Source organism: Syngnathus floridae, chromosome 2, assembly GCF_059516105.1.
Source record: "Syngnathus floridae isolate MCC-2025c chromosome 2, RoL_Sflo_1.0, whole genome shotgun sequence".
Classification (NCBI taxonomy): domain Eukaryota; kingdom Metazoa; phylum Chordata; class Actinopteri; order Syngnathiformes; family Syngnathidae; genus Syngnathus; species Syngnathus floridae.
In genome coordinates this window covers 19,375,571-19,401,336 of record NC_142414.1, presented here as the reverse complement: position 1 = coordinate 19,401,336, position 25,766 = coordinate 19,375,571, and the positions used below count along the sequence as shown (strand labels likewise).

The window sequence follows — 25,766 nt, the reverse complement described above, 5'->3', positions numbered from 1 at the left end:
GAACGTGTTGCTCAGAAGCTGCAAAAGGCGCAATTAAGCGATTCATTGGGAGCAAAGGGGCAAGCCAACTAGATAATGGACGCAAAGAGAGGCGGCATATGAGAAAGGAGAGCGAGACAGAGCAGTGCGGAGTTCCAACGTAAAGGTCAGACTCCCAAAGGAGGGGCTGACATTAGAAGCAGAGAACGTCCCCATAAATGCTCCTTGTCTCTTTCCTTCCTTTTATGCTGCCTGTCATCTCATGTACGTGTGTGTCCACGTGTGTGTGTGCATCCTGCTTTGTATCCACATTATGTTGTGTAGTTGTTAATCCGCAAAGGCACATTGAGTCACAGAGACACAGATAATTTATTCATCTCCAAACTGTGATGTCTCTTCCTTGAGTTTTTGAAAAATGTTGTAAACGTAATCTCCATTTAGCATGGACCAATGAAAAGAATTGAAAATGTTGTAATAAGCATGCTAAGCCGGGTAGTTAAAAATATCTTCATAAGGAAACTTTAACCCATTAACACCACCTTTTGAATATTTTTTTTGATAACTTTGATGGAGAACTGTTATCAAACCTATGTGTACTATACGTCCGTGTTAGAGGCGAGCACTTACCTCCTCGCTGTACTTGCTGATATAAGAGTAGATCTCATTCAAGGCGCTCAGCATGTTGAACTCGCTGGAGTGCAGCCTGGCCTGTTCCGCCAAGTAGGCGTTCATGTCTTGGTCGCTGATGGCTGGCAGCCGGTTGATGTCGGCGTAGTACCTGTGGGACGCCATTTATCATCACTCGCGACCAACAATGTGAACTGTAAATGATCTTTTAAGGTCACACTTTCAGAGGCGTTAACATGAAAGCGTGCATTTCATGTGTCGTCACGCACGATGACAGACTGGGCGACGTGCAGGCCAACAAAGACAAGCAAGGTTTGATGTAACAAAGAACCTTTAACTAGCTTACCTCTCTACCCAGCACTTGTAATTGGGGATATCTTTTGCGTAGAGCAGCTTATTGGAAGGGGAGTCTTTGCCCAGGCGGTGCTCAGAAGTGGAGCAAGAATCCATAAATGTCTGAGCGACCACGGACAGGCAGGCGTCCGTGATGCTGCTCTTATGGATGTCAAACACAAACTGCGGGTTCTTGATCACGTTCACCCAGAAACGCAGCGGAAGGCTGCAAGACGGAGACAAAGAGAATGGGTAAGGGCGACGGCTGCTCTTTGCCCGTGATCTCATTTCAGAATACAAAAGATGAGTTTTGCTGTCCGCAATCGGCTCTTACCAGTTGCTCTTCCACGTGTGGCGTACATCCGTGTCATATATGCCGTGCTTGTCGGCCTGTTCATCCAGGAAGTCGAACATGTACTTGATGGCCAGCGGCAGCGTGCTACCCCGGTGAACCGTACTGAACAATGTCTCGAACAGGTCGTCGACAAATTTTTGTAGCGTTCCCTGTGGGAAACATTAGAGTGGAATGATGATTGATTGATTTAATGTTTGTTTGCATTCATTCAGTCAAAAGCAAAACTTGATATACATTTCTACCATTTGCCTTTCATTTTAAAATTGGATCATCATCTTATCCTATTTTACTCTCGATAGCACAAACACAAGGTAAAGACAAGGTTAGAATATTTTCAGTGCATACTTTGGTGGCGAGTAGCCTGGTCAAGTAGATTTCAGAAACCATCTTGCTCCCTCTGTCTCCTTCCTTTTGGTCTCCATGCTCATGGTTCTTCACCAGGTGCCACACCTTGACGCCGCTTTCTAGATCCGGCGTGATCATGGGAGCACGAGACCGGAGGCTGTCTGGACTGCCAGTGTAACGGAATGAAGAATCTGTTTGAAAGATTGGAACAAAATGGGTTTAACTGATCTCAAAACCAAATTGCTCTTCAACACAGAGCAAGAGAACTGTGCACTTTTGATCATCTTAGCACGTAGACATCACATCAGTGCTTCGCTGGTCACTAAAAATGCATGATTGTCGATGACGCGAATTCACCCTACGAGACATCTTCTAATATTTTGCGGAATTATACATTTGAAGCCTATTTCCCCATATAATGTGATGACTTGGCATGGAACTTGATCTCCTGGATGGCAGTATTCCCAACTTCTTTTATGGGTCACTACAGCGAGTTAGGACTCTTTGTATTGCTCATTTTATTTTACTACCTTCATGAGAGGAAACCACTCGAAGCCCTACACCACGTTTGCCCTTAAGGCGATGCAATGTAGAGATGGGCTCGTGTTAAAAACTCAGTCCATTACTGTACTTCCTCTCTTCCACAGTGGGAGAAGAAAATGATGTCACACTCATATCACGGCATTGAAAAACGTTGCTAAGCACCCAAAGGCTCCATTGTCCCTCAGCACGTCAACTCGGTTCTCACACTGCTGCCTCCTTGCTCCTCGGCGATAACACATCACTTTCCCAGTCGCTAATTAGCAAGAGTCTCTCAGCACTGGGATCCCCAGAGATTTGGGATCTGAGCATCGCACGCAGTGAGGATCTCAGTGAGGATCTCTCTCACCTAGCTTCAAAGGCCCAGATGAGCTGCAAAGCCCGTTTTTGCGAGCCATACAGCCACACAAAGTGTTTAAATATGACCAGGCAACATCTCGCCCCCAAAGGGACCCAGCCTAGAATGATGCTCGTGGTGGGTTTGAAATCTTAACCCAGCTACACACCTCTTCTTTTTTTGTCCTCCATCTTTTCAAGGACATTCAGTGTGCTCAAACTTCAGTTTGTATTATAGCAGACTCACACCTGGATGGTTTGGAACTGAGTTTTGACAAATGAAAGAGGGCCGTGTTGGTATAAATCAAGTCAAGGCGCCGTGTGTCAAATGTAAATGCGTACAAATCCATCAAGGAGTGACAAGGTGTAGCTTTGTAGGCTGGTGATGGATGCGGGGGCCCGTCAAACAACAACAACAGAAGAAATGCAAGCAACTTGAGTGTGTTTGGTTCAATCAGTTCCAATAGCTGATTACGAAACATTTTAAGGCGAGACAATTTAAATTGCACAGAAATGTCACCGTCAGACATAATGTCACATGAGACATCAACATTTCTCAAATGATGTAGTGCTGTGTTTTGAATAGGAAAATGTGAGTGCCAGGGTGACAACAGGTAAGAAGGAACCATCTGGAACGGATTGTAGCGGTATCTAGCGAGACCATCATCTGGTCTGGTGACTCACCGTATCTACTGATGGATGAGCGCGATATGCTGGCTGAGTGCGGGATGTTGTACGACGATGTCTGTTTCGGCACCAAAGCCACCACACAACGGTCCGACACCTGCGTGGGTAAACACAAATGTCATCACATGCTCGAACCTTCATGAGGCTCAAAATTGCATAGCTGCATTCACTCGTACAGAAGTCTCCAATTTCAAATTCAATTAACATCTGCAGATTGCCTTCAGTGTCAAGGATAGCCTGTAGGTAGAGACCATCATTTAATAATACCCTCAGATGTTTAATTCTGTAAAACTATACAAGTATAGAAGATGTTCTATAAGGCTTGCATGAAGAATCCAAACATCATGTTTGTTCATTACGCTCGGGTTTGTTGGCATTTGACATGACCGTAGCAATAAAGATGTGAAGTAAGCTATGGAACTGAGACATTACATCGCTCTGGAAGAAGTAAACTGACAAATAATCTTGTTTTTATTTTTCATCCTGGGAAGACTTAAGATATTTTGGCGTCTGTTTCGAGGATTTCTTTGTTCATAGGTCTTAATGCCTTTCATAGGGCCAACAAATTGGCTTTGCATTTAGTTTCAAGGGACCCATATCCAATATTGCCCGTGTTTGTTATTACTGAACCTCAGAAACATGCACACCAGCCCAAAACGGGGCAAACAGCTTCACAGTGGCAATTTAAGTGTCGAGAACAGCAAAAACAAATACTTGATGTATTTTGTAAACGCCTCTAAACTTTAGCTGCACTCACGGTTTTTACAGTTGTTGTTTGAGATAGGAAAATAAAATAGCCCACAATGACAGTATAAGCCTGTTTTGTGTCTTCTGCCTGGGTGGCACATATCATGTTCATATGTGATTTTCAAACACATGCTCACATATCGATTTGGATCTGTTTCTATGTAATTCCATAGGTTTTTCTTCTCACTTGACCACAAGAGAGGATATAATTGGATTTGAACTATGTAATGTTACAGAAATACTTATCCGAACCTATCAGCCGGATTGTAGAAATCCACAAACCTGTATCTGTTCCTCAGGAGGAATCCTTAACTTTCTTGAGGGGAAATGAAAACCTGCCCCCTTCACAACATACAGGCTTTTCAGTCTCTATCATCGCAAGTCCTTCTTATTTGTCTACCAGACCTCTTGCTTTCGCCTCCTTTCGTCCCGCGCTCTAATAAACCGACGGCATGGACCTCCCGTGCTATTATTCTAGTGATGAGTTCCCTGTGAGAGGTGTGAAATAGGTTGTATGTCGCCGTCCGCCGAGAGCGCTTGCCTCCATCTCTGCCAATGCTTTCCTGACACAGAGGCAGCGGCAGAGATGGGTCCTTGTGATAGAGGAAATGATTGAAGGCGTGCACATTCGTCCCTTCAGGGGTATAATCCGGCGTGGGTGCGATAGCAGGCAGGTGCGTTAGGAGGCTGTGGGGCCCGTCTGCGATAACACCTTCCATTAGACTGAGCGGCTAGCGCGGAGCTGTTGGTATTTATCTTTCAATCCCTAAGCAGACCCTCAACCCTGGACCAGACCTGTCCCTGAAGGACTATTTTGTTGGTGGAACCGGCCCTGCTCTAAGATCCTGATACTAATCCCCCAATAAATGTGATTTTCACTATGAATGTGTACTTCGATAGGTCGGCAGCAACAGTTGGCACCCCCAGCCAATGTTAAGTGTATAACTAAAAAATGTACAATGTAGAGTAAATCAGTCCAACGAGTGAGGTTTGGTGATTTAAAAATGTTAAGGTTTTAACTAAAAAGCAGAGGCTTTGTCATAAAATAAGAATACATTGGTTATATATTCTATTATAGATTTTTTTTAATTTAATGATTGGGTAAAAACAAAAGAAAATGGTGGAAGCAGGATTCTTAAGTTATTTGGAGGCAATCTTTGAGATTCAAGAAGTTATGTTTATGCTTTTTACAACAGTAATTTGTTTTTTTTAGTCCTTTAAAGGATAAAATGTATAGATTGCTAAATGATTGTTATTCAATTATTATTTTAAGTTGTAACACCATTTAGACTACATATGCAATCTAAACAGATCTAAAGTGAAATCAGAGATGCTCCCCAGGCTAAAAAAGTTAGTGTGTGATACATCTGCCTCCAACAGCTTTCTTATCTGCTTTACAGACAGTCGATACGCTGTTTTCAAAAGTCCTTCATATTTCTCTAAAATAACTATTTGTCACACTTGATTTGTGCATTTGAAAGTTAAGATAGCTCAAACCCTCAGGCCTCAGCTTTTCAGTGCTTTTCTTCCATTTTTTTTTTCATTAAACAAATAACTTGATGTTTAATTGATAAAGAGATTTGTTGGAATATGTTTTTTCAAAATAATGATCTCGTAGTGGGAAAATGCACTCTCATCTGTATGTTAAACTATATGAACCTAATATAAAATGAATGTAGGTTAGACTGACAATTGTAAAATCCCACAAGCCATGACTGTTTGTCCATGAGCATGTACAGTTCAACGCAGTTCACTAAGATTTTGAGCTCAATGCAAATATATGCATTTATGCTTTTACTGTGGGTGTGAAGCATCTGGGAAGGTGTGCAAATCCAGGTTATTTAAACCAATAGCCAGCGGGAGGAAGGAGGTAGGGGGGCTTCCCAGGATGGTGCGATATGAATTTTAATACCTCAGTTTGGGGAGAGGGAGAGCGTTAGCAAATACTCAAAATGGTACTTATTCTGTGTCCCCAAGTTGCTTTTAAAACATACCTATTTTTTTAGCACTTTGCTTCATTATGCTCCTTGCTAAAATCAGTTGAGCTGTCGCCATGCAGGGATGATACAAACGCATAGCAACCAGTACAGCATTAACGGCCGGTCCTTTCGAACCAATGGGGCGAACGCAATAAATAAAAGAAGAGCACAACACAGGGGCTATTATGCTGTGGAAACAATAAAGCTGCAGGGCTTCATCAAGGATTAAAGCTCTGCAGGGAACCATCCAGAGGGAGAATGAAGAAAGCTCATTCAACACTGCTGGTTTTACCGTGGTTGAAAGAAAAAATAAAACACGGCAAATGGACACTAGACATTTCTCATGTCATGACCATGTAATAATTACAACTACTGCTGCACATACGAGTCAATTTGGACACAATTCAAGAGTATTTGTGGAAAGGTTTGTCTTAAAAAAAACATGGGCGGGTGGATGTTGGAGTTATCGATGCCACTTCAGCTAAAATCAGCGAAGGGACTTGTTTCCATGTGTGAAATGGCATTAAAGAACTGTATAGATGCATCGACTTGTGTCTTTTTTCAAATGGGGATGTTTTAGTGGAATGAGCAGCGGAGAGCTGAAGGTTCTGCAAGAGAGAATATTGTGCTACCAGAGCTAGCACTGACCTGGTAGTGCAAGAGCGTGTTCAGTCGCTTCCAGTCACTTTCTATCTTGGTGGTGATGTCTTCGTCCTGCAGCACCACGCGAGCCATCCGTCCCTGGCGCCACTCTGATGACACAACAGACACCATTTGCCTTCGAGTCAAGCATGTTTTCGTGTTGCTAATCACACAGAGAACAAGGCCGCACACTAAATTACGATAGGGATGATGTGTGGGAATCATACCAAGATCCATGTCGACTGCTCGCGGCCGCTGAGAGTAAGGCATGTTCTTGTAGACGGCATCCAGGATCTTCTCTTTCACTTGGGTGATGGTATCGCAGTTCAGTACTTTTACCGGGATCTCTGGACTGTTCTCGTTGTCCGGGTTCACACAGTTGAGGATCTGAATCAGGAGGTAAAAATATTTAAATGGTGAAGACCAATTAAGGCAAAGTTCAGATGGTGAATTCAATTTGTTTTCTAAAAAATGATTTACAGTTAACAACCTATAACAGTTTCCAGTAGAAAGAGTTGGCCTTTGCTATAGCATTTCATTATGTGGACAAAAAAGCCAAAATGTATCGTATGAAAAAAAAAATGTCTGTGCATCGGTGACATGGCCCACAGAGGCATAAAGAAGCGCGCTATGTGTTTTGACCTACCAGTGTTTTGTACTCAATCTGCTGGCGGATCAGCTTGTCCTCGCTCAGAGAGTAGCGCGCCTCGCCAGTGATGGCGTCTATGGGTCCTTTCTCCATCTGCTGCTTGATGGCGCAGTAGAGCATGAAGAGAGGTTCGCCAGCGCACTCCTGCAAATGCACATATATGGTTCACTTGAAAGACCCTGGAAAAGGAATTTATTTCTATAAACATGATGTTACTAGATACATGATGAAAAAATGCACAGACTGAGAAATGTCTGAATTGTGCAATTCACTCTTTCAACTCGATAAGACCTTGAGCACTTTTGTTTGCATCAGTAGTTCTCTGGCGCAGTTGTGACATACAGTTAGCTAGATAGCAATGGCTGCACCGAAAATGCATCTTCCCTTTGGCTAGTCCAATCGCGTACCTCACTGTGAGTACATACACGTCACAGAGGAAAAACGTGAACGTAAAGTGGGGAAGAAAAAAAAAATCTGATGTAACAGCCAGGCGTGAAGCGGCTCTAAATGGTTTTAGATAATTAGCTTTAATTTTGTTTTAACTTTTTAAATTCAGATAGTTTTCATTTGTTTTAAGAGCAGATTTATTAGTTTCCTATTAAAAATGCTTCATTTTAGTTTATTATTAGTTTCAGTATTAGTTTTTCTTAAATACATGTTGCAATTGTTGAGTGCAAAAAAGGCACTCAGTAATGTATAAATAAAGTAAACTACAATTTGGACATTTGGATTGTTGAAATATAGTCAAGGTTCAATAATAATGGCTTGACTTTGTACAACTGTGAATTTCTTTTAAATATTCAAGTTTAACATATTTGGCTTGTCTAATTTAGAAAACATTTCTTTTCACTTTACAGGGCTTTTAAGTTAAAACAATTTCAACTGCAATGTTTACAAATAAAATACTTTTTTGTTACAGCTGCATTCACAGACTTGAAATTATTATTTATGAATGAATGAATGAATGAATGAATGAATGAATAGTGTGACAGAAGAAAACAAACAAAAATTATCACAATTTCCATCAAAATACCTTCAATCAAAATGTAAGGACTTCTGAAACCTCAAAGTTGTCAAATTGCACCCCATGATGAACAGAATGACCGATTTCTTCCAGCCAATTAAAAAGGAAAAATTAAATCCAGCACTGCAAAATCTCATAACATTAAATATTTTATATGTATTAAATTAAAATTACATAGGACCTAAAATGATATATTGTTGTAATTTATCAAAATAAATTGCATAAAATGTTAATAAAACAAAAATATTTCAAAAGTAGGACAGTCTGACGCAGCCCACTAGTACTGCAAATTGGCACTGATGTATAATTGCCATTCTCATATCTTTTAATTTAGCCTGTGTGTGTGTGTGTGCGTGTGTGTGTGTGTGAGCGTCATCCAAACTGACCTTCAGGAACCTGTGCAGAAGGAAGGCGAACCAGTTAGTGAGCATCTTCTCTGCAACCGACTCCGTTCTGCAATGATAACAAATGGCACCAAAACAACAGAGCAGAGCTGGTCAGAACTTTTTCAAAAGAAAAGCAATCCATAATTCATGGTAAGGTAGTGCTGGAGCCTTAGGGCGGCTTCCTGTTGTTCCTTGTGAACTTCCTGCAAGTTCTGTGCATGTAGGGGCTGAAAGAAACCAGGGAGGGCATCAGTGTGTGTGTGTTTCTGTGTGTGAGTGTGTGTGTGTGTGTGTGTGTGTGTGTGTGTGCAGGTGTGTGTGAACATATGCATGGTTGAGCGCAGTGAGGGATCACAGCTGTGACAAGCCTCAGCTGTTGAGGGGCAAGTGCAGTCACAGCCAGGTGACAGCTGACCGCTGCCAAAATGTTCTGTCATTTCCGCCCTCGTATTCGCGCAACTACCGTCCTTTCCCTTACGGCCCCCTGACACTCACCAAGCCCGCCCCCTCCGGGACACGGGCCTGTTGTTGTTTAATTGGGCGTGAAAATGGTAAAATGACCCTTTACACTGGTTTCTTCCAGACGTCACACTTATTTATGGGAATGGGAAAGGTGTGATTAGGCTCCTCGGTGAAAGATACAGCCAGCAGGGCTGCCTCGCAGGAAGGCTGTTGTAAATTCAGTAGATATTCTGGTTTATTGATAAATCCCCAAAAAATTCATGTTGGGTTCATTGTAGATTCTAGTTTAAAACCCTACAATAACATTTACCCAATGACTAAAACCCTTACCCTGTCTAAAACACTAATAACTAACCCCAAATGCTAGCCCCTAAACCCAAACATTAACACTAGATTAAAATCCTAATCCTAGTTTGAAACCTAAACCTTGTTTTAAACCCTTCTACAAAACCCAAGCCCTAGTTTAAACCCTTATTTCGAAACTCTAACCCTTGTTTGAAAACACGACTTTAGTTTGAAACCGTATTACGACACTTAACCAATGAATCTAATCCTAACCCATAACCTCTTACCCCTAACTTTACCCCTTCTAACACTAATTCCTAACACTAACCTCTAGCACTTAACCCTAGTTTGAAACCCTAACTTTAATTTAAAACCCTACATTGAAACCTTAATCCTAATTTGAAAATTTAAACCTAGTTTTAAACCCTTTTACGAAACCCAAACCCATGTTTAAACCCTTATTTCAAAACCCTAACCCTAGTTTGAAAACATGACTTTAGTTTGTAATCCTACTTAACAAATAACACTAACCCTAACCCCATATTCCTACCCTCTAACCCTTAGCTCCTAAAACTTAACCAAGTTTGAAACCTTCACTTTTATTTAAAACCCTACTTTGAAAGCCCAACCTTAGCTTAAAACCATAAACGTAGTTTTAAACCCTTCAACAAACTTTACTTTAAGACGCTATTTCAAAACCCTAACTCTTGGTTGAAAATCTGACATTTGTTTGAACCCCTACTACAACACTTAGCCAATATTCATATTTCTAACACCTACGTAAATCAACCCTTGTAACCTTAACCCTAGGCCGGGCTCCAACCCCAAACCTAATCCTAACATGACCTTAACCCTTGTTTGAATTACACTGAATTAATCAAAAAAACAATACTACTGGCTCGATTATTTTCTTGTCATATTTGATTTTAATTTTTTTTCTTATTGTGGTCTTTACCTTGCTAGTTTTAGATTCTCTCATGTTGGTATAATTCTATTTGTTTTTTCTTAAATTCCTCAAGAAATCTCCACCACCACCATGTCCCCTCACATCCCCTTGCCCACCCGCACTCCTCATATCCCCCTCTCATAGTCCCCTTGCCGACGAGCATGAGCCATGAACGTGCTGGATGTTAATGGAACCCATTAAGCATTTTAATAAGCTCAGCAAGTCCCAAAGACGGAAGTCAAATAAAGGCTTTTGCGCGGGGGCTTTGTCGACTCCTTAAGACTGTATCTTTACTTTTAAATGTCGGGGACGAGGGGGAAACTCACTTTGTTCTTCACCTTCTCCTCATCCTCTTCTTCCCATTAATTGACTTTCATTAAAGAACATCCGGATTTCATTATCCAACACAGCACTGAAGAGTTGTCTTGCCCATTTTGCTGTCTCTCCTAATGGCAGCTCGGGTGCAGTGAGGTAATGGGGGTGTGTGTGTGGGGGTACTCCCTCAGTGAAACTAATGAAACAATGCTCTTGCAATTAATAACATTGTACTCCTATGCTCTGCATGGGCGGGAAACCTCATTACAAAAATGCTGAGGAGAAAAAAGATGCAAGATTTAAAGGACTCTGGGTGATTGAAGCAGTGTTCTGTGATTCCATTAAAATAACATTATGCAGAGCAAAACTTCAAAATTACTCAGGGTGGAATTTTCTATCCCGGAATGTTCTTCCCATGCAACCATAGTAATAAGAGCAAAAATAATTCTGCTGGGGACGTACTGGAAACAAATAAAGTCATGAAAGTGGAAATTACAGTGCTGCCCAACGTTTATGGATTTCACTTTTTAGCCCTCATACCTCAAGCACTTTGGATTGGGTACAAATAGGGCAGCCATTTTGGTCATTATAAGCTGTAAAAAACAAAAACATATTTGTTTAATCACTTCAACCCTAACAACTATCCCAAAGCTGAAAATGCACGTCCGCAGTGACGGCTCTATTAAAGCAGCGCGTAAACTCACCTATTCTATTAAAGAGCAGATAACGCATGAGCAATTAAGCACTCACAAATGAGCAAATACTATCAAGAGATAATCTTGTGTGCGTGAGCAGAATCTGCCACAAGGTGTGTTGATGTATAGAGGCAAGTGATTGTGTGGTATTATCGCTAATAGACAAAGGAAATCTTTCCTGTTTTGCACATCAAATGTCTGTTTAGGCTCAGTTGCCAAATGAATTGTTTGTCTTTCAAGAACAATTCCCTTCTTGCCAGGACTTTATTTTCCATCTCTCTTTTTTTTTGTCAAATCCTTTTTAGTATCAACATTTCTGTTTTTATTTTTATTTTTTTAAGGCTAAGCGGAATATGTGACCTGAATGCTGAGAGCACAGCTTTTCTTTACTTCAGCTCCAATGTGTCCTGAGCCACACAATGAATGAAGAAGTGGGCAGAATGACCTGGAGGTGCTTCCTTGCATGTGTGTCTTACAAATAATTCATAGGCAATCGCGTTCTCCAATACTAAGCTAGTGAAATGCCCTGAACTAAAGTACACATCTAGTTACATCTCTCCAAACATGTGTGGAAGACACAGATAAACTATAAACATAACTCAGTGTGTGCTGAGCTCAATTAAATTTGAGAATATGCTGCTGTAAAAACAGTATTTGCTTGCGAACATATCACATGATCAAACCCAGAAAATAGGTAAACTGTGATTGATGGTTACATGAGACCTTAGGTGCTGTTTAACTTTAGACTAGAAGGGACGCATAGCCCAAAATATTTTAAAGAATTTAATTTTATTTTCTATCCCGTTTAAAATGTATCTCACAACAATACCAATATCATACATAAAGGTTTTATGGTGGTCCACAAATTATTTCACTAGTTTTCTTAACTACAGTGGATATTATGGGCGATGTCTATTCAAGTTGGTAGGTTTGATTGCATAGAAATACAGTATACTACTAAGAAGAATCTAGAAGAGTTACAATAGTGCAAGACGTACCCAGTATATTTTTCAAGAGCTCTGTTTAAAAATTGCAACCTTAAATGGCTTCTTCTTTGCAAAACAAGACCCTTATTGATTTGGATTCCTAACAAAAAACACAATTTACACATGTAGGTTAAAAGCAGCAAACAGTGTCACATCAACTAGCCACCATTGTATTATAGAAAAATTGAGGTAAGACGCTTGACAAAAACACAATCAAGGACCATCACTGGATTTGAACTATTGCCGTATGAGTGTTTGAGCCAGTGGTGACGACGAGGACAAGCAGCACTCAGCCATGTCTAATCGCTAATCCGCGGGAATCTTTAGAAACCGGAGAGGAAAATAAAAAAGGAAAAAAAAAATTTCTAAAAGGCCTTCCAGGCAGCGGGCAAGGATTACGAACTGCTGTGCTCCTAATATGAGCCAATCATAAAAACGGAGAGATGGTGTGAGGCCCCGCTGTCATGTGAAATAACAGCTTAATCCAGGTCCACTTGTCACCATGTGTCTTTTACACCCCTTTCTTCTTCTCCCCTGTTTATTTAGCCGACTGTCAATGTGGCCTTTTCAAATAGAGACGCTTAAGGAGCATTAACATCAGAATGAAGAAGGCGCTTGAAAGCAAACCAGCTGCTTCGCCATAGCTCATCTGGGCAAAATCACTGCTTGTAACTGAAAGTAGATGGGAAATATGTCTGAAAGCACTGAAACTACAGTGTCCAGCCATTATTGAGAAGAATAAAATATTTTGAGATAATGACAGTTGGATAGTCGAACTGAATTTATGTATTTCTGTTATTTGCTATTAGAAAAATAGTTTGAAAAAAAACAGCCACTCAAAGGAAAAACATTCAAATGTTTTTGTTTGTTGTCAATTTAACTTTCTCTTCCAGCTCATTGTTACGTAAACTACATCCAAAGACGTACTCGAATGTACATGTTTCCATCCACACTTTTTGCATCAGACACATTTGAGAAGCTTCAGGGGTGCAAAGCGCTGATGGCACAAAGAGGTAAGGACCTCATAGGTGTTTAAAGTTTTAACAAACGCATCGCTTCCTCCACAAAACAATGTGCATTGGAGACTTGAAGTGGAGTAGGGGTGCGGGGTGGGCTGAGAAGTCAAGTTGTGAATGTTTCATAAGGAGCTGAATCCTGGAGAATAAGTGAAGCTGACATTGAGAGCGAGGCCACAGCACAAGACCGAATGCGCAATTATGCGGACCAATTCAATGTTTTCTGCCGCTGCAACGCACGTGCAACGTTTTGTTCAGCGTACGCTAACGACTTGAGGGAGGGAAAGCTGACTGAGTGCCACACTATAAAAAAAAAAAATGGAACCAAATTTTTTCCGGATGCATTTTCACTGGGCGTCAAGAACTTTGCCTACCACAGGGTTGGGCTGTTTCCAAGCCCGCTCAAACAACAACTGTACAGTAACTAAATTGTACAAAGAGATTTGACAGACCTGATCAGATTGGTGAAGCTCAAGCATGGTGGCCTACCTGCGTAGCAGCAGCTTGGGGTGGTTCTTGCTCTCCAGGTTGCGGTCGATGAGGTCGGAAAGAAGGTGCTTGAGGACATCCGTAGCGTACTCCAGGCGTCCCTGTAAGGCCGTCATGATGAGCGACGCCACGTTGCCGCGGTCCCTCATTGAGAAGGAGCGCTGCATCTCCAGAGTTCGTATGAAGGTGAGAAGGAAGACTTTGTTGTTGATGAGTTGACCAAAGAGCTTCAGGGCCTTCTCCACATTCTGCTGGCCATTTCCTGACACCTAAAGAGAAAGAGAGAGGAGTGTAATGTCCGACATGGCGCCACATTTTACCAGAATTATACAAAATACCGGTAGCCACTATTATTGGGAATGATGGAACCGATACTTTGTCTTCAGCCCTTCTCCTTCAAACCTAACCTTGAGGTTTTTTTTTGTCCCGAGGCACCAAACCGACTCCAGTTTCATTCCATGCAGGCAGACAGCCCCCTCATGGTGCTCATGGTGAGTAACTGAGAAGTTCTTAATCAATTATTGACCAGTGCCTATGAAAGAGTACGGCGCCCTTATCCAGCAGCCAAATGTCAAAGAACTTGCACAAGTAAGATGATCTCAGTGACGAAATTTTGTTTGGAAAAGAAAACTCTTGAATAAGGACACACTGAAACTACGCTTAACTAAAAACCTCCGCAAAAGTGTTTTCACCGAACCTTTGATTGATTTTGAGTCACTCACTAAATATGTGGTTGTTTGTTATGACGGGAAGACTCTTCTGTGTTATGCTCTGCTTCTAAGGAGTCAAATTTCAGATTGGGAGGGGGCAGAGAGGATAAGCAGCATGATGCTACCCTTTATTCTTCTCTTGAAAGTGACATGTGTGGCGTGAAAAAGACACTTCCACCGCCCTCATTTCATTTTGTGTCCTGGTTGTTACCTCCAGTTCTCTGAGGACAGGATGATCCTCAATACCGGGAAAGAGCACCCTCATGGCGTAGGTCCTGTAGTCCAAATGTGGAATGCCAGCTCTGTCTAGATCACTGGTGAGCTCATTGATGTCAGTCTGCAGCTCGGCAAATGCTTTTTGTTAAAAAAGTGGAGAAAAAGAAAGGGACGGCAGTTAGGGGGAATGCAAGAAAAAAGTACGCTCTAATCCCTGAGCACAGAATATGCGAATCACTCTTATCTTCACAGTGTTCACTACCACTATGATGAAGTTAAAGCCCAAGGTAGTCTTCACTTCAGAGAAACTCAATATTTCACATTTGAGCTTTAGCGAAAAACACAGTACCACCCCCCTCCTTGACTACACCTCCCATTCTCCCCCAATTTTTTATCGAGGAGACAGTAAATTGGCCCCAGCAGTGTGTGGATCATCTCAGCGTGAGGCTGCAGGTGAGTGTCGGCTAATTGGCTCCATCCAGACTTCTGTCTCCAGTTCGCTAGCGCCACCCCACCCCCCTCCCCCCACGTCTCAGCTTTGCCGCCCTTGGGGAGACCCCCTTCATTTTCCCCCGTCCGAAAGCTATCACGGGAGCAGCGGCAGTCCTTCATATCGTCATCCCCCTTCCAATTCCCTGCAGCTAGGGTGCCCATCTAAATCCAGGCTGCAGGCAAAACTACTGCAACTTTTAATGATGAAAATATTCATCTTGTGCATTTCCAACACTGTTGAATCGCTCATTAATGTATCCATTCAAAAACCTTTGTGATATTTTAGTACAACATTCAAGGAGGAAGATTCCATAAGAAAATCAAGTTAACATGGGCCAGAATTAACTACCTCACTCCGGTAATAGGATGATTTACGTTTGTGAATTTTTTTTGTGAAATATTAACTTCACGTGTCTTCAAAACTCATAACTTACTAAAGACTATGCAGTAAAGCAGGGGTGTCAAACTCATTTTTGTCATGGCCCGCATTGCAGTCATAGTTTCCTTTGGTAGGCCTTTATGGCCGTCAATGCAAATGTATGAACGACTCATATTATATACAATATAGGCTTCACAGGGACATATCTGGCCCCTGGGCCTAGAGTTAGACACCTACGCAGTAATGCTTCAGTAGATGAACATCCCAAAAGGTTTACAATTCCATGTAAATGCCCCCCGTATCATCTGTCGTGTATGGCTGTGTCTTGATTAATGTCACTTCTGTGTTGAAATAAAAATAGCATGCATATGCACTATTATACTGTCACATTTATCTTTTGAATTCGATTCATTGTGTTACACGCTGTCTTGCTGCTGTGATGTCACACCACAAGCGTGATCAAATTGTACTGAGGTGAAGCAAACTCGATAAATGTACTAGGCAAGGCATGGCAAGAAAAGAAATACATTATTTTTAAAAACTTTACAAAAATGAAATGTGGTGTATGCTTTTATGGATATCGATGAATATTCCAATTATATTGTGTCTTTAATAGAGTTGAGACTGTCTAACAAGACCATGGGTCACAATGGTTGACTGTATAACACGCTGGCTCAGATTCAACTACTGTGTTACCGCATTATTCAAAACACACAGTATGATTTTCTTTCTATAAAACACACACAAACACAGCTACATAAGAACTAGGACAGATTTCACAAATTCACATTGTGAGCAAAAGTCATGTCTCCAGCAAGCCGTTCTTTTTCAAAGATTAAATCCTGATAGTTCATGTTAATAGAAAACAAAGCTTCAAATTTGCTTCACAAACTAGTTGTATCTTTGACTCCTCTAAATGTCACTGTTATCAACAGTGTTGGTTTAAATAAAAGGGTTCAAGAATTTGAGTGTGAATGTGCTTTCAGCTCAATGTTGATCAGAGCGTGCCATGTAGAGGAGTCAAAAAATACAACTGGTTCATGATGCTTCACTTTTCCATCACTAGTTTTTATTTCGAGCATGGTTTGTGTGAATGCAGCAGGTAAGGGAGCTGGAGGACAACTTTCTTCTTGACATGTGGCTCTTGCATATCAGCAACATTATGTAAACTGAACTGTACTGCTCGTTCATAAACCCAGATGGTGAACTCCACCCCTGGTCTACTGACCTTCTTTACACTCCAGGGCGACTCGTGACTCCAGGTTGTCCATTTGCATCTGTAGGCGTTTGAGCGTGAGGTCGTTTTCACGCGACTTTCGCTTGTAGGCAATCAGGACGAGAATGACAATGATGAGGAGGAGGCCCCCTCCGGCAGCGATGCTGACGATGGCCGGAAGGGTCAGCAGACTGTCGGACATGATGTGCACGGCGCCAGGTGAGACGTGGAGGCCGCCGACTTGAACCTGCGAAAGAACGCCTGTCATTTTTCATCTTTCGTCAAAACTGCAATACCGAGACACTGAAGATGGAGATCTAAGAAGTTACCTACTGACCTTAGCTGGCCATGCGTCAATCCATCCATCCATCCATCCATCCATCCATCCATCCATCCATCCATCCATCCATCCATCCATCCATCCATCCATCCATCCATCCATCCATCCATCCATCCATCCATCCATCCATCCATCCATCCATCCATCCATCCATCCATCCATCCATCCATCCATCCATCCATCCATCCATCCATCCATCCATCCATCCATCCATCCATCCATCCATCCATCAATTGGACTACTTTAGTGCATGTATTCTCAAACCAATCTACTGTCAAATCAATCAAATTGATACTTTTTTAATCTTCATTTATCATCTGAGTGACTAGGAGAGTTTATGGCTCACGTTGACTTGTGGCCTTGGAGTAAATTTGGACACTTGCCAAACAAGGTTCTTTGAAAAATATCCCTAAAGATCAGCGCAGGACACTAACGGTGAAAATGAACACAAGGTCTGCACTCGGCCTCCGAAATGCTGTGTGTGGTACAAACACACACGGCTGCATACACAATGAAGGCAAGCACTCAAATGCTAGCAAGCAATTACAAATTCTTGCAGTGGATTACAGAACCTTTTGGCGGCTCAGAACGCACTCAGACTCACTCTCCCTTTAACCCCTTTCCCTCGGCTGAATGAGCAATGATGAGTGCATGAATAATGGAGTTTGAAATTATAATGAAGATAAAATCCCCTATGTAGGGACAGATGGAAAAAAAGACAGTTGGATACTAAGTAGCTGTGGCTCCGCACTGACCATGACTTTGTATTGTCCAGTGAAGTTGGGCGGCTCACACAGCAGCTGGCTCTCGGACACGGTCACAGAGCAGGGGGTCTCTCCAATCAGCACTGTGTAGTTAAGCTTCACTCCTCCAGAGGCTGGAGGGAGCAGGTTTTTGCCCTGTGGGGACACGAGGACTTTGCAATTAAGATGTGCCACGTCAAAACACTTTCAAGTAAAATATGATTTCAAAAGCCTGTCAAAAAACTAATCATGTGCCACACACCTTCTGTCAATGAGATGCTTGTGTGAAATTATTATAAAACAGTGACCACAGAAGGTCAGGTTCAAATTTGAACCCATGACAATAATTGGAGTAAATTACTTCATTAGCATGAAATCAACTTGCCCACCACCACTAGCGAAAACTGAACACGGGGATCTGGATAATGTGCAGACCTTGAGAATGATGGGCGATCCCGGCTTTTGTTCTAGGACCCCGTTGGTGCTGAGAGGTTCAAAATAAGGATTCGGGTAATAGAGGAGGTTGGTGTTGTTATAAACCAGCAGCGCCTGCACGTTGTTGAAGATGAAGCCAAATTCGTCAGCGTGTTTCACAGTATCCAAGCCTGGATGGTAATCTTCCACCAGGGAAGGAGCTGAGCAGCTCATGCTGGTCGCGTTCAACCCTTTACACACCTGTAGAGGACAACAGAGGCAAATCTGAAAATAGCATATAATGCACTTCAAATTGGCCATTTCATTTTGCTCCTCTAGAAAATAATTACAGGTAATGCCACTAGGAAATAGTAACATGTAATAAAACAGCATCTTCTTACATGCATGGTGTTTGGTGTCTTTTTTAGTTATTTTCTGGACTTGAGTAGGTCCCTGCCATTATTTAAGCAAATATAAAACCAAAAGAAGCACATTATTGCAATGTAATTAGATAATCTGTCTTTGGAATCATCGAGGAAAACACAGCGAGACCAGCGTTATTTGGCATATAAAGAATCAACTCTCGATCGTTAAATCAATCTCTATTGTTCGGTAAACCTCCGTGAGATGAAAAATAAAAATAGCCGCTGGTGCTCAAGTGAAAAATATCAGGCACAAAGCATGGAGGAGCTCCTCCTCTGCCTTCTCAGCTAGAGACTGAGGCTGAGCTATGGCTCTTTTATTACTTCTCTCCAGTTTGCCCAGATGAGAGAGCTGTATTCCATCTATCCTCGCTGGCTCAGCTCTAGAAAGGGGGAGGATGGGGAGGGAGGGGAGGGAGTGAGTGTTTGGGAGGCGAGGATTGATTGCCGAGCAGCGACTCCGCTCACAGAGGTTTTTTATCTGCTTTCATTCCCGAGCTGCTCCTCCTCTCTGGGGAAGAAACTTAATTAGAGGCAAATATCACCAAAGCTCCTGAATGCAAGCAAATACCGCGCCTCCTACCTGCTCTGGGGGTGTGTGTGTGCGTGTGTGAGAGTGTGTAAGAGGGTGTGCGTGGTGACACAGCCAGTCAGGGAGATAGATTCGGAGTTGTGTGCGGTCAACATCGTACAAGTTGTGTTCTCGAGAGCAGGCGTTGTCTTTGCGTGTAGACTACCAGGGAAGCCAACTGAGACATGGACTACAATTATACATAATAATGTCTGAGCCATTTTATGATTGCATTATTGTTTTCGTCTCATGAAGGTACACAGAAAGATCTCAACCTGCCGTTTTCCAACCCTATCGTCCTTGAAATTGTGATTGCTAGGAAATGTCACATAGCACAAATGGTGACAAAACACAAAAAGGACCATAACGCTGGTTTATACTTTGCATAGCATCTTCAGATCCCTTGCTATTACGCCACTAAGGGGCCATGACTAATTCATGGATGACATCAGAACAATCAAACTGGATCCTCTGTGCTATCTTCCAACAATGCCATGACATTGTTTTTGTGAATGTAAGCTCACCTTTTCTTGTAGATACGTATGTAATATGTAGGAAAACCCTTTCCAAAGGTTCTGTCGTTCTGCAGTAGCGAGCCTTTGACAAGCAAGTGGCAGTTTAAAAGTCCGCAGTCGAGATGACTGTCTGTAACATTAAACTGTCAGAAATGACAAAAGTCCGTATTTTACCCTCCTTTCTCTTATCGTGTCACATGCTGAACCCTGACAGGACCAAAAACAGCTGCAATCATTTTTTTTTGGGCTATGGAAGTTGGAATCCAAAGTGACAAGCAAGTATAACGTGATGGGTGAATGAACCATTGAAAGATTTGATAAGCAAATGTGCTGTTTGGCTGTAGGCCGGGACTATCAATCATCATACTGACAAAACGCTGCATGCCTTGGAATATTAGCATTGGATGTTCTTTTTACTCCTTGCAACAAAACACGGCACTGCACAGCTTCCAGATTCCAACAAGGTAGTTTGTCAAAAGGGCCCGGCTCCGTATCTACAGCTCCATCTGCGTCTTGCCAAATACTGACTGCACAACACATTCCTTAAGGCCATGCAGAGAGGGAAGCTTCACATGTTGATAATGTGGAATGAGGTCAACTGTTCAAGAAAAAAATTGGACTTCTGGCCTCGTTGGTCTACACTCTCAAAGTGAAGCAGCCAGCAACATTCTCGAATGCCTTTGGCTGCATATATTATGGATCTAGTGTAGTGTCTTAGTACTGCCTAACAAACTACCAAAATGGACTCTGGCCGAGGTACGTGTGAGAAAGGACGAGGATACGGCCTCGAAGAGATGTGTGTGGGATGGAGGTTAGGGGTCATCCGGAGGCTAGCATTCAAGAGATGGCTGGCCCTGTGCTGTGCTACTCCTACACTGTTTTCCTGCCAAGCCAAACTGGCATCAAACCCAAATTTTGTATCCACACGAGCTTGTGTGTGGTACACAAGCCAACGTGTTCATCAGGCTAGAGGTTAGAGAGTCAAGTCGTCAGCATGATTTCAAACGAGTCAACGTTAGAAATTGGAGCCATCTCAGCACTGAGTCCAAGTGCATGAATGAACATAAACTGTTATTCCGCTATGAAATTACGTGTTGAGAAAATCGTTGGGCTTCTAACCCAGAGAAGTAAATACACAAAAATAAATAGCTGGAGACAGTCACTACATCTTCCACATACAAGCTCAAATAAGATCTTCTTGAATTAAATGATGAAAAACAAATACAGCTTCAAGGATGGTCATGAAATGAGATGTCCTAATTGTTGTTTGTCACAGGGGTGTTAGTCATTTAGCGCTGAGTTGAGTACTGCAAAGTTGGCAATGCACGGGAGCAGCCGTCGATTTACTCACCAGGGAGACCAACAATGTACACAAGAATACTCTATTCAGTTAATTTCTTTTTAAACTCCAGTTTGATAAAAAGGGGAGAAAGACATTAACATGCATCACCAATTTTTTTTTTTTTTTAATGTTGATCATCAAATCTGTTGCCATCCCACTTCCAAAGCCACACACACACACGACATGAATGATTGGTCGCTGATGTTGTGTATAACGACTGACAAAAAGGCTTTCCAATGACAGTACCCAAAAAGACGGCCAAAGACAATACAGTCATCCAAGACGGCTGAACCCAAAATAACAATCTCAGACCGTTTTTACGTCAAGCAAGATTTTGACATGACTACAGAGGCATAGGTGAATATTCTTGATTTTAAAAATGATTTATTTTCCGACTCTGGTGATGAATGAAATATATTTTGTTTCGTCTCTCTCTGCGAACACATCCCCGGACTGCTGATTTAAACGCGAGCTGAAGCACAACGCAAAACTCCATGCTGGTGAATGAAATTCAAAAAGTAGACATGTTAAATAAAGCACATCTTCTTGGCTGTTCCAAGCATCATTCTTTCCGATGATACAATAAACTACAACATAAATGCCCCATCAGTACACGTAAGTAGTGCTGCAGTCTGACACTTGAGAGGCCGCCGTGATTGAATGAACCAATCGTTGATAGCGCGGAGATGTATGGCAGAGCATTCATCGCACAACAGAACATCAATAAGAACATATAATGTGCAAGTATTGAGTATCCATTATGGTTGATGGCCAATGCTTTCTCTTGAGGAGCTGGGCACTGATAGGATTCAATAGCAACCTCTGCTGAAACCTTTGATCAGCTCAGAAACTTCAATGTGGCAAATACAATCTTTGAAGGTGAACCATTTAAACTTGAATCTAAATTGTGACGAATGATACAAAGCTCTGACAAAGCCTTTTTTTTTCTCTTGGTGCTTGAATGGAGGTGATGCCAGGGAGAGGGATGCAAGGAGGTCATTCAGCCAACAGGTTATCATTTGAGGCCACCTGACAGACAGATGCTGGTGGATTACTCACGGGAGACATCGGCCGGCCTCCATCAACAACGAGAGGGGTATGAAATATGTCTAGCGGTTAGCTTAGCGTTTAATAGAAATTCATTCTCCTTGTGTGCGATCAAGACAGTGCGGCTTGCAGCTTTTGCGAGCGGGAAGAGATGAACAAATCTCTTTCAAGGCCGAGCAATGCCGACACCAAAACGAGTCAATCGCATTTTAACAGGCCAAGTGTTTATGCGCCATTGCGAATATAAAACAGCACACTTGTAATGTCCACAGCCTTCATATCTCACAAAGGTCTTTAACGGAAACTGTGTCCTCATGCGGGTACACATTGCTGGAATAAAGATTCAAGGCAGAGTTGTGCTCTAAAACGAGCAACACACGAGGCTAATTTTAGACCGCAGTCAGCAGTTCCAAGCAGGACTACAGATGAGGGAAGTTTTTTTTCTGAGATGCTGTAAAATGAAGACTTAAGTTGTCTGCATTTTTAAATAATTGCTAGACTAACTATCTACTAGACAATATTTGTACCACTACATACATATTAAAGGTGCATTTTCACCATCTGTTAATGCGACTCACAATTTTTGGAAACTTTCCATCCAATCAATCTACCCAATCTATCCATCTACCTACCTACCTATCTGGCTACCTACTTACCTACCGACCAAAAAAATAAACTATCCACGAATATTTAATTCATGGCACATGTACTAAATTGGGTATGATGCTGCGGCAGATTGAATCTATTGTTCTCTATGTAAACGGGCGCCACCACTCTACATGATATCATTCTTCATTTTAACACGGCCGTGCAACCTCCTTTTCTTTGTCTAGAGACCACTAGGAACAAATCCCAGCCTCTTTATTTAAAAAAACGCCATCAAGACAGAGGCTCAAATGTAATTTGTAAAGATTTCCCAATGCTGGGATTTTGATTATATGGGGTGTCTTTATGCTGACCAGCGACTTCCTGCAGTGCTTAATCTTCCATTGAAAGCCATTAGAGGTCCCCTTGACCCTAATCATGCACAATGACACTTACATTGACTGACTCTTTGCCAGCATACTTGATCCGAATCCTGGGCTCTTGGACCACATCCAGGTTGGTGCCGGTCACCATCAAGGGGGTGTGGCCACTGAGGAAAAACAAAAGTGGAGATGTACATCTGGCAGAGCAAATTAGGTCAAGTTGAAATTTGTTGAAAGTGTTCATTTGGGACTTGATTGTACCTCACTTGTTCACTTGGCAGAGGTCAGTTTTTTTACGAGATTTTATTAAAATAAAACTTCCCCTGTGAAATAGCTTGCATGACTTTTTGCAAGATTTTCTACTAAATTCAATTACGAACACAATCTGATTCGTCTCTTCTTAATTAGTAGTGCATCTCACGATTGCATTCAATGAGAGACTGTCCGTGGACTGTCTGCTGCGGCAGCTCCATCACATCCAAACTAATTGAAAGAGAAGTAATTGAAAGTGCAGTATTGACTTACGCCTGCTTTTTTGGCGGCGAAGCTCTTCACACGATTGTGTTGATGAGAATGTGAATGAATGTATTGCCGTTTTATGTAGCACAACCCACAGGTCAGGGGTGTTTTTTTGTTTTTTTACCTGGCAATGCTCCAGTCAGGTTCAATGCGCACCACAGTAGGATCCTCGATATACTCGAAGGTGAGACTCTCCCTGATTTGGGAGCGGTCCACGCTCACGCTGATCCGGACCAGGCTGATCCCAGACAAAGACGGTGCGGAGCAGCAAACAATCTCCGTCATAGTTCGACTGCAAGTATAAAGAACAAAAATTATTGACATTATTGCAATGTATAGAAAGCATTGGTAGATAGACCAAATGGTACTGCCCCCTCTGCTCAGCTTGCTGGTGGCCGTATTGTGATATGGGTCGAGTTGAGAGATGCCAAGAAGTATTTGGGCAGTAACCTACAGATGAGGCTACACTCCACCAATTCTGATGCACTATTTGCACATTTGCAAACATTTGCCGACCAACCTCCAGTCACCAGGTGAACGCGATAAATCTGAGACCCCTGACGACTCTGGGAAGGTCAAATAAAACGACATGTATCGGATCGACAATTCCTTTAAAAGGTTGACAAAAATTAGACAACGCAACAATCACATCTTATGCTCAGCCATTTACTGGAGTGTGGTATAGGACAAAGATTTCAGAGCCTTTGTTCAAACACTTGACCCTACATAGTGCAGCATGTTCTGCCTACCTGACAGGCTGTAAAACTCATGGTAGAAAGGAAGTACCAAGATGCCAAAAAGAAAGCCATAACGGACCGTGTCAGTGAACTGACTGTTGATGTATACCTCCATGAATATGAATGCCTTGGGGTCACTCACAACCATATAGACAACAAAATGGAGCTAGCAAGTGTCTCGCTTGGTGTGATCCAGCCCCACACAGCAGGAACTCAAAGTGGAAAATCTAAAAGACACATTGGACTTAAAGCATCCCCAATGGGGATGAAAAAGGCATCGTCGAGTAACCACTTTAAATAAGTCAGTCTTGTGGATTGTTCCAGATGTCAGCCTGAGTTTGGGATATGAGTGAGGTGAATTCAGGGTGTTGCAGAAGGGTTTGTCTGGTGTCATGCTGAGCCTAAACATCAAGACATAACTTTTTTCATTTTGAGATTTGTGGGGTTCATCTTTTTCCCATGATTTTGAATACGGCATTGGTTCTCACCTGAAGAACTCGCACGTTTGATTTCCAAACTGAACGGTGACATTGCTGCCAGCACCGAGGTTTTCTCCGATGATTGTGACTTTGGTACCGCCAGATTCTGGACCTCTGCTGGGTGACAAACCGGTGATTGTGGGCGTCTACAAAATACAAAATATTGAGATTGGTTGACCAGTTGGGAAAACGGTTCAATGATGGCTGGCTGGTTGTATTTTATAGCAGTAAAGTGTACCACAAAGGAGTAGAATTGATTAGATCGAGCTCTGAGTTCAGGTCTGCACTCCCCGACACAAAGCTGGACTGGACCGGGTTGACTGTCTGGCGGGGCGGCATCCATTTCGCACACAATTCTGTAAATACGAAACACCCTATATCAAATATTCATATAAATAAATAAAGGAGATAATTCAAGTAAAAATTCATCAATATGATCAATTGGAAGTTGATTTAAGTTATCTACACCAACCATCCACTAAATAATGGCCACTATGGACATTATCCTCAATGAGGTATACCTTTGACTATGTTACATAGTTTTAGTGGTAAATGATCGTACTGCATCTTTCTGACACTCTTCCTAATATTTCTCCTAAACAATTAATTAAGGCATGCAATATATTTTAAATGGCTTTCGTTATTGTACAGTTCAGTTGTAGGCCACCAAAAACTCCAGCCATGATACTGAACATAGTCCTAAATTAATATTACTCTGACTATTCTCTGTCAGTCAAAAATAATTAGGTTCTCGTTAAGCTTTTAAAAATGAGGAAGTATCTTATGATAAAATAATTTGTCAGCATACAAATGTGTCGAACAGTGTACACGTC

The 25,766-nt window shown here is 42.0% G+C and overlaps 1 protein-coding gene across 3 annotated transcripts in view; it reads right to left on the bottom strand.

Moving 5' to 3' along the window:
• Positions 1–25,766, bottom strand: part of plxna2 (plexin A2) — a 223,704-nt gene that overhangs the window by 5,578 nt on the left and 192,360 nt on the right. For all 3 annotated transcript variants that reach the window (XM_088368793.1, XM_088368794.1, XM_088368792.1), the window contains 18 exons: positions 25,172–25,289; positions 24,943–25,079; positions 23,842–24,009; positions 23,272–23,365; positions 18,355–18,594; positions 17,932–18,075; positions 16,849–17,083; positions 14,745–14,887; positions 13,824–14,092; positions 8,630–8,696; positions 7,217–7,363; positions 6,798–6,957; positions 6,577–6,680; positions 3,200–3,299; positions 1,640–1,830; positions 1,274–1,443; positions 953–1,165; positions 607–757 (listed from right to left, as the gene is read on the bottom strand). In XM_088368793.1, the coding sequence (XP_088224919.1) occupies positions 607–757; positions 953–1,165; positions 1,274–1,443; positions 1,640–1,830; positions 3,200–3,299; positions 6,577–6,680; positions 6,798–6,957; positions 7,217–7,363; positions 8,630–8,696; positions 13,824–14,092; positions 14,745–14,887; positions 16,849–17,083; positions 17,932–18,075; positions 18,355–18,594; positions 23,272–23,365; positions 23,842–24,009; positions 24,943–25,079; positions 25,172–25,289 (2,851 nt within the window). The remainder of the gene's footprint in view (positions 1–606; positions 758–952; positions 1,166–1,273; positions 1,444–1,639; positions 1,831–3,199; positions 3,300–6,576; positions 6,681–6,797; positions 6,958–7,216; positions 7,364–8,629; positions 8,697–13,823; positions 14,093–14,744; positions 14,888–16,848; positions 17,084–17,931; positions 18,076–18,354; positions 18,595–23,271; positions 23,366–23,841; positions 24,010–24,942; positions 25,080–25,171; positions 25,290–25,766) is intronic.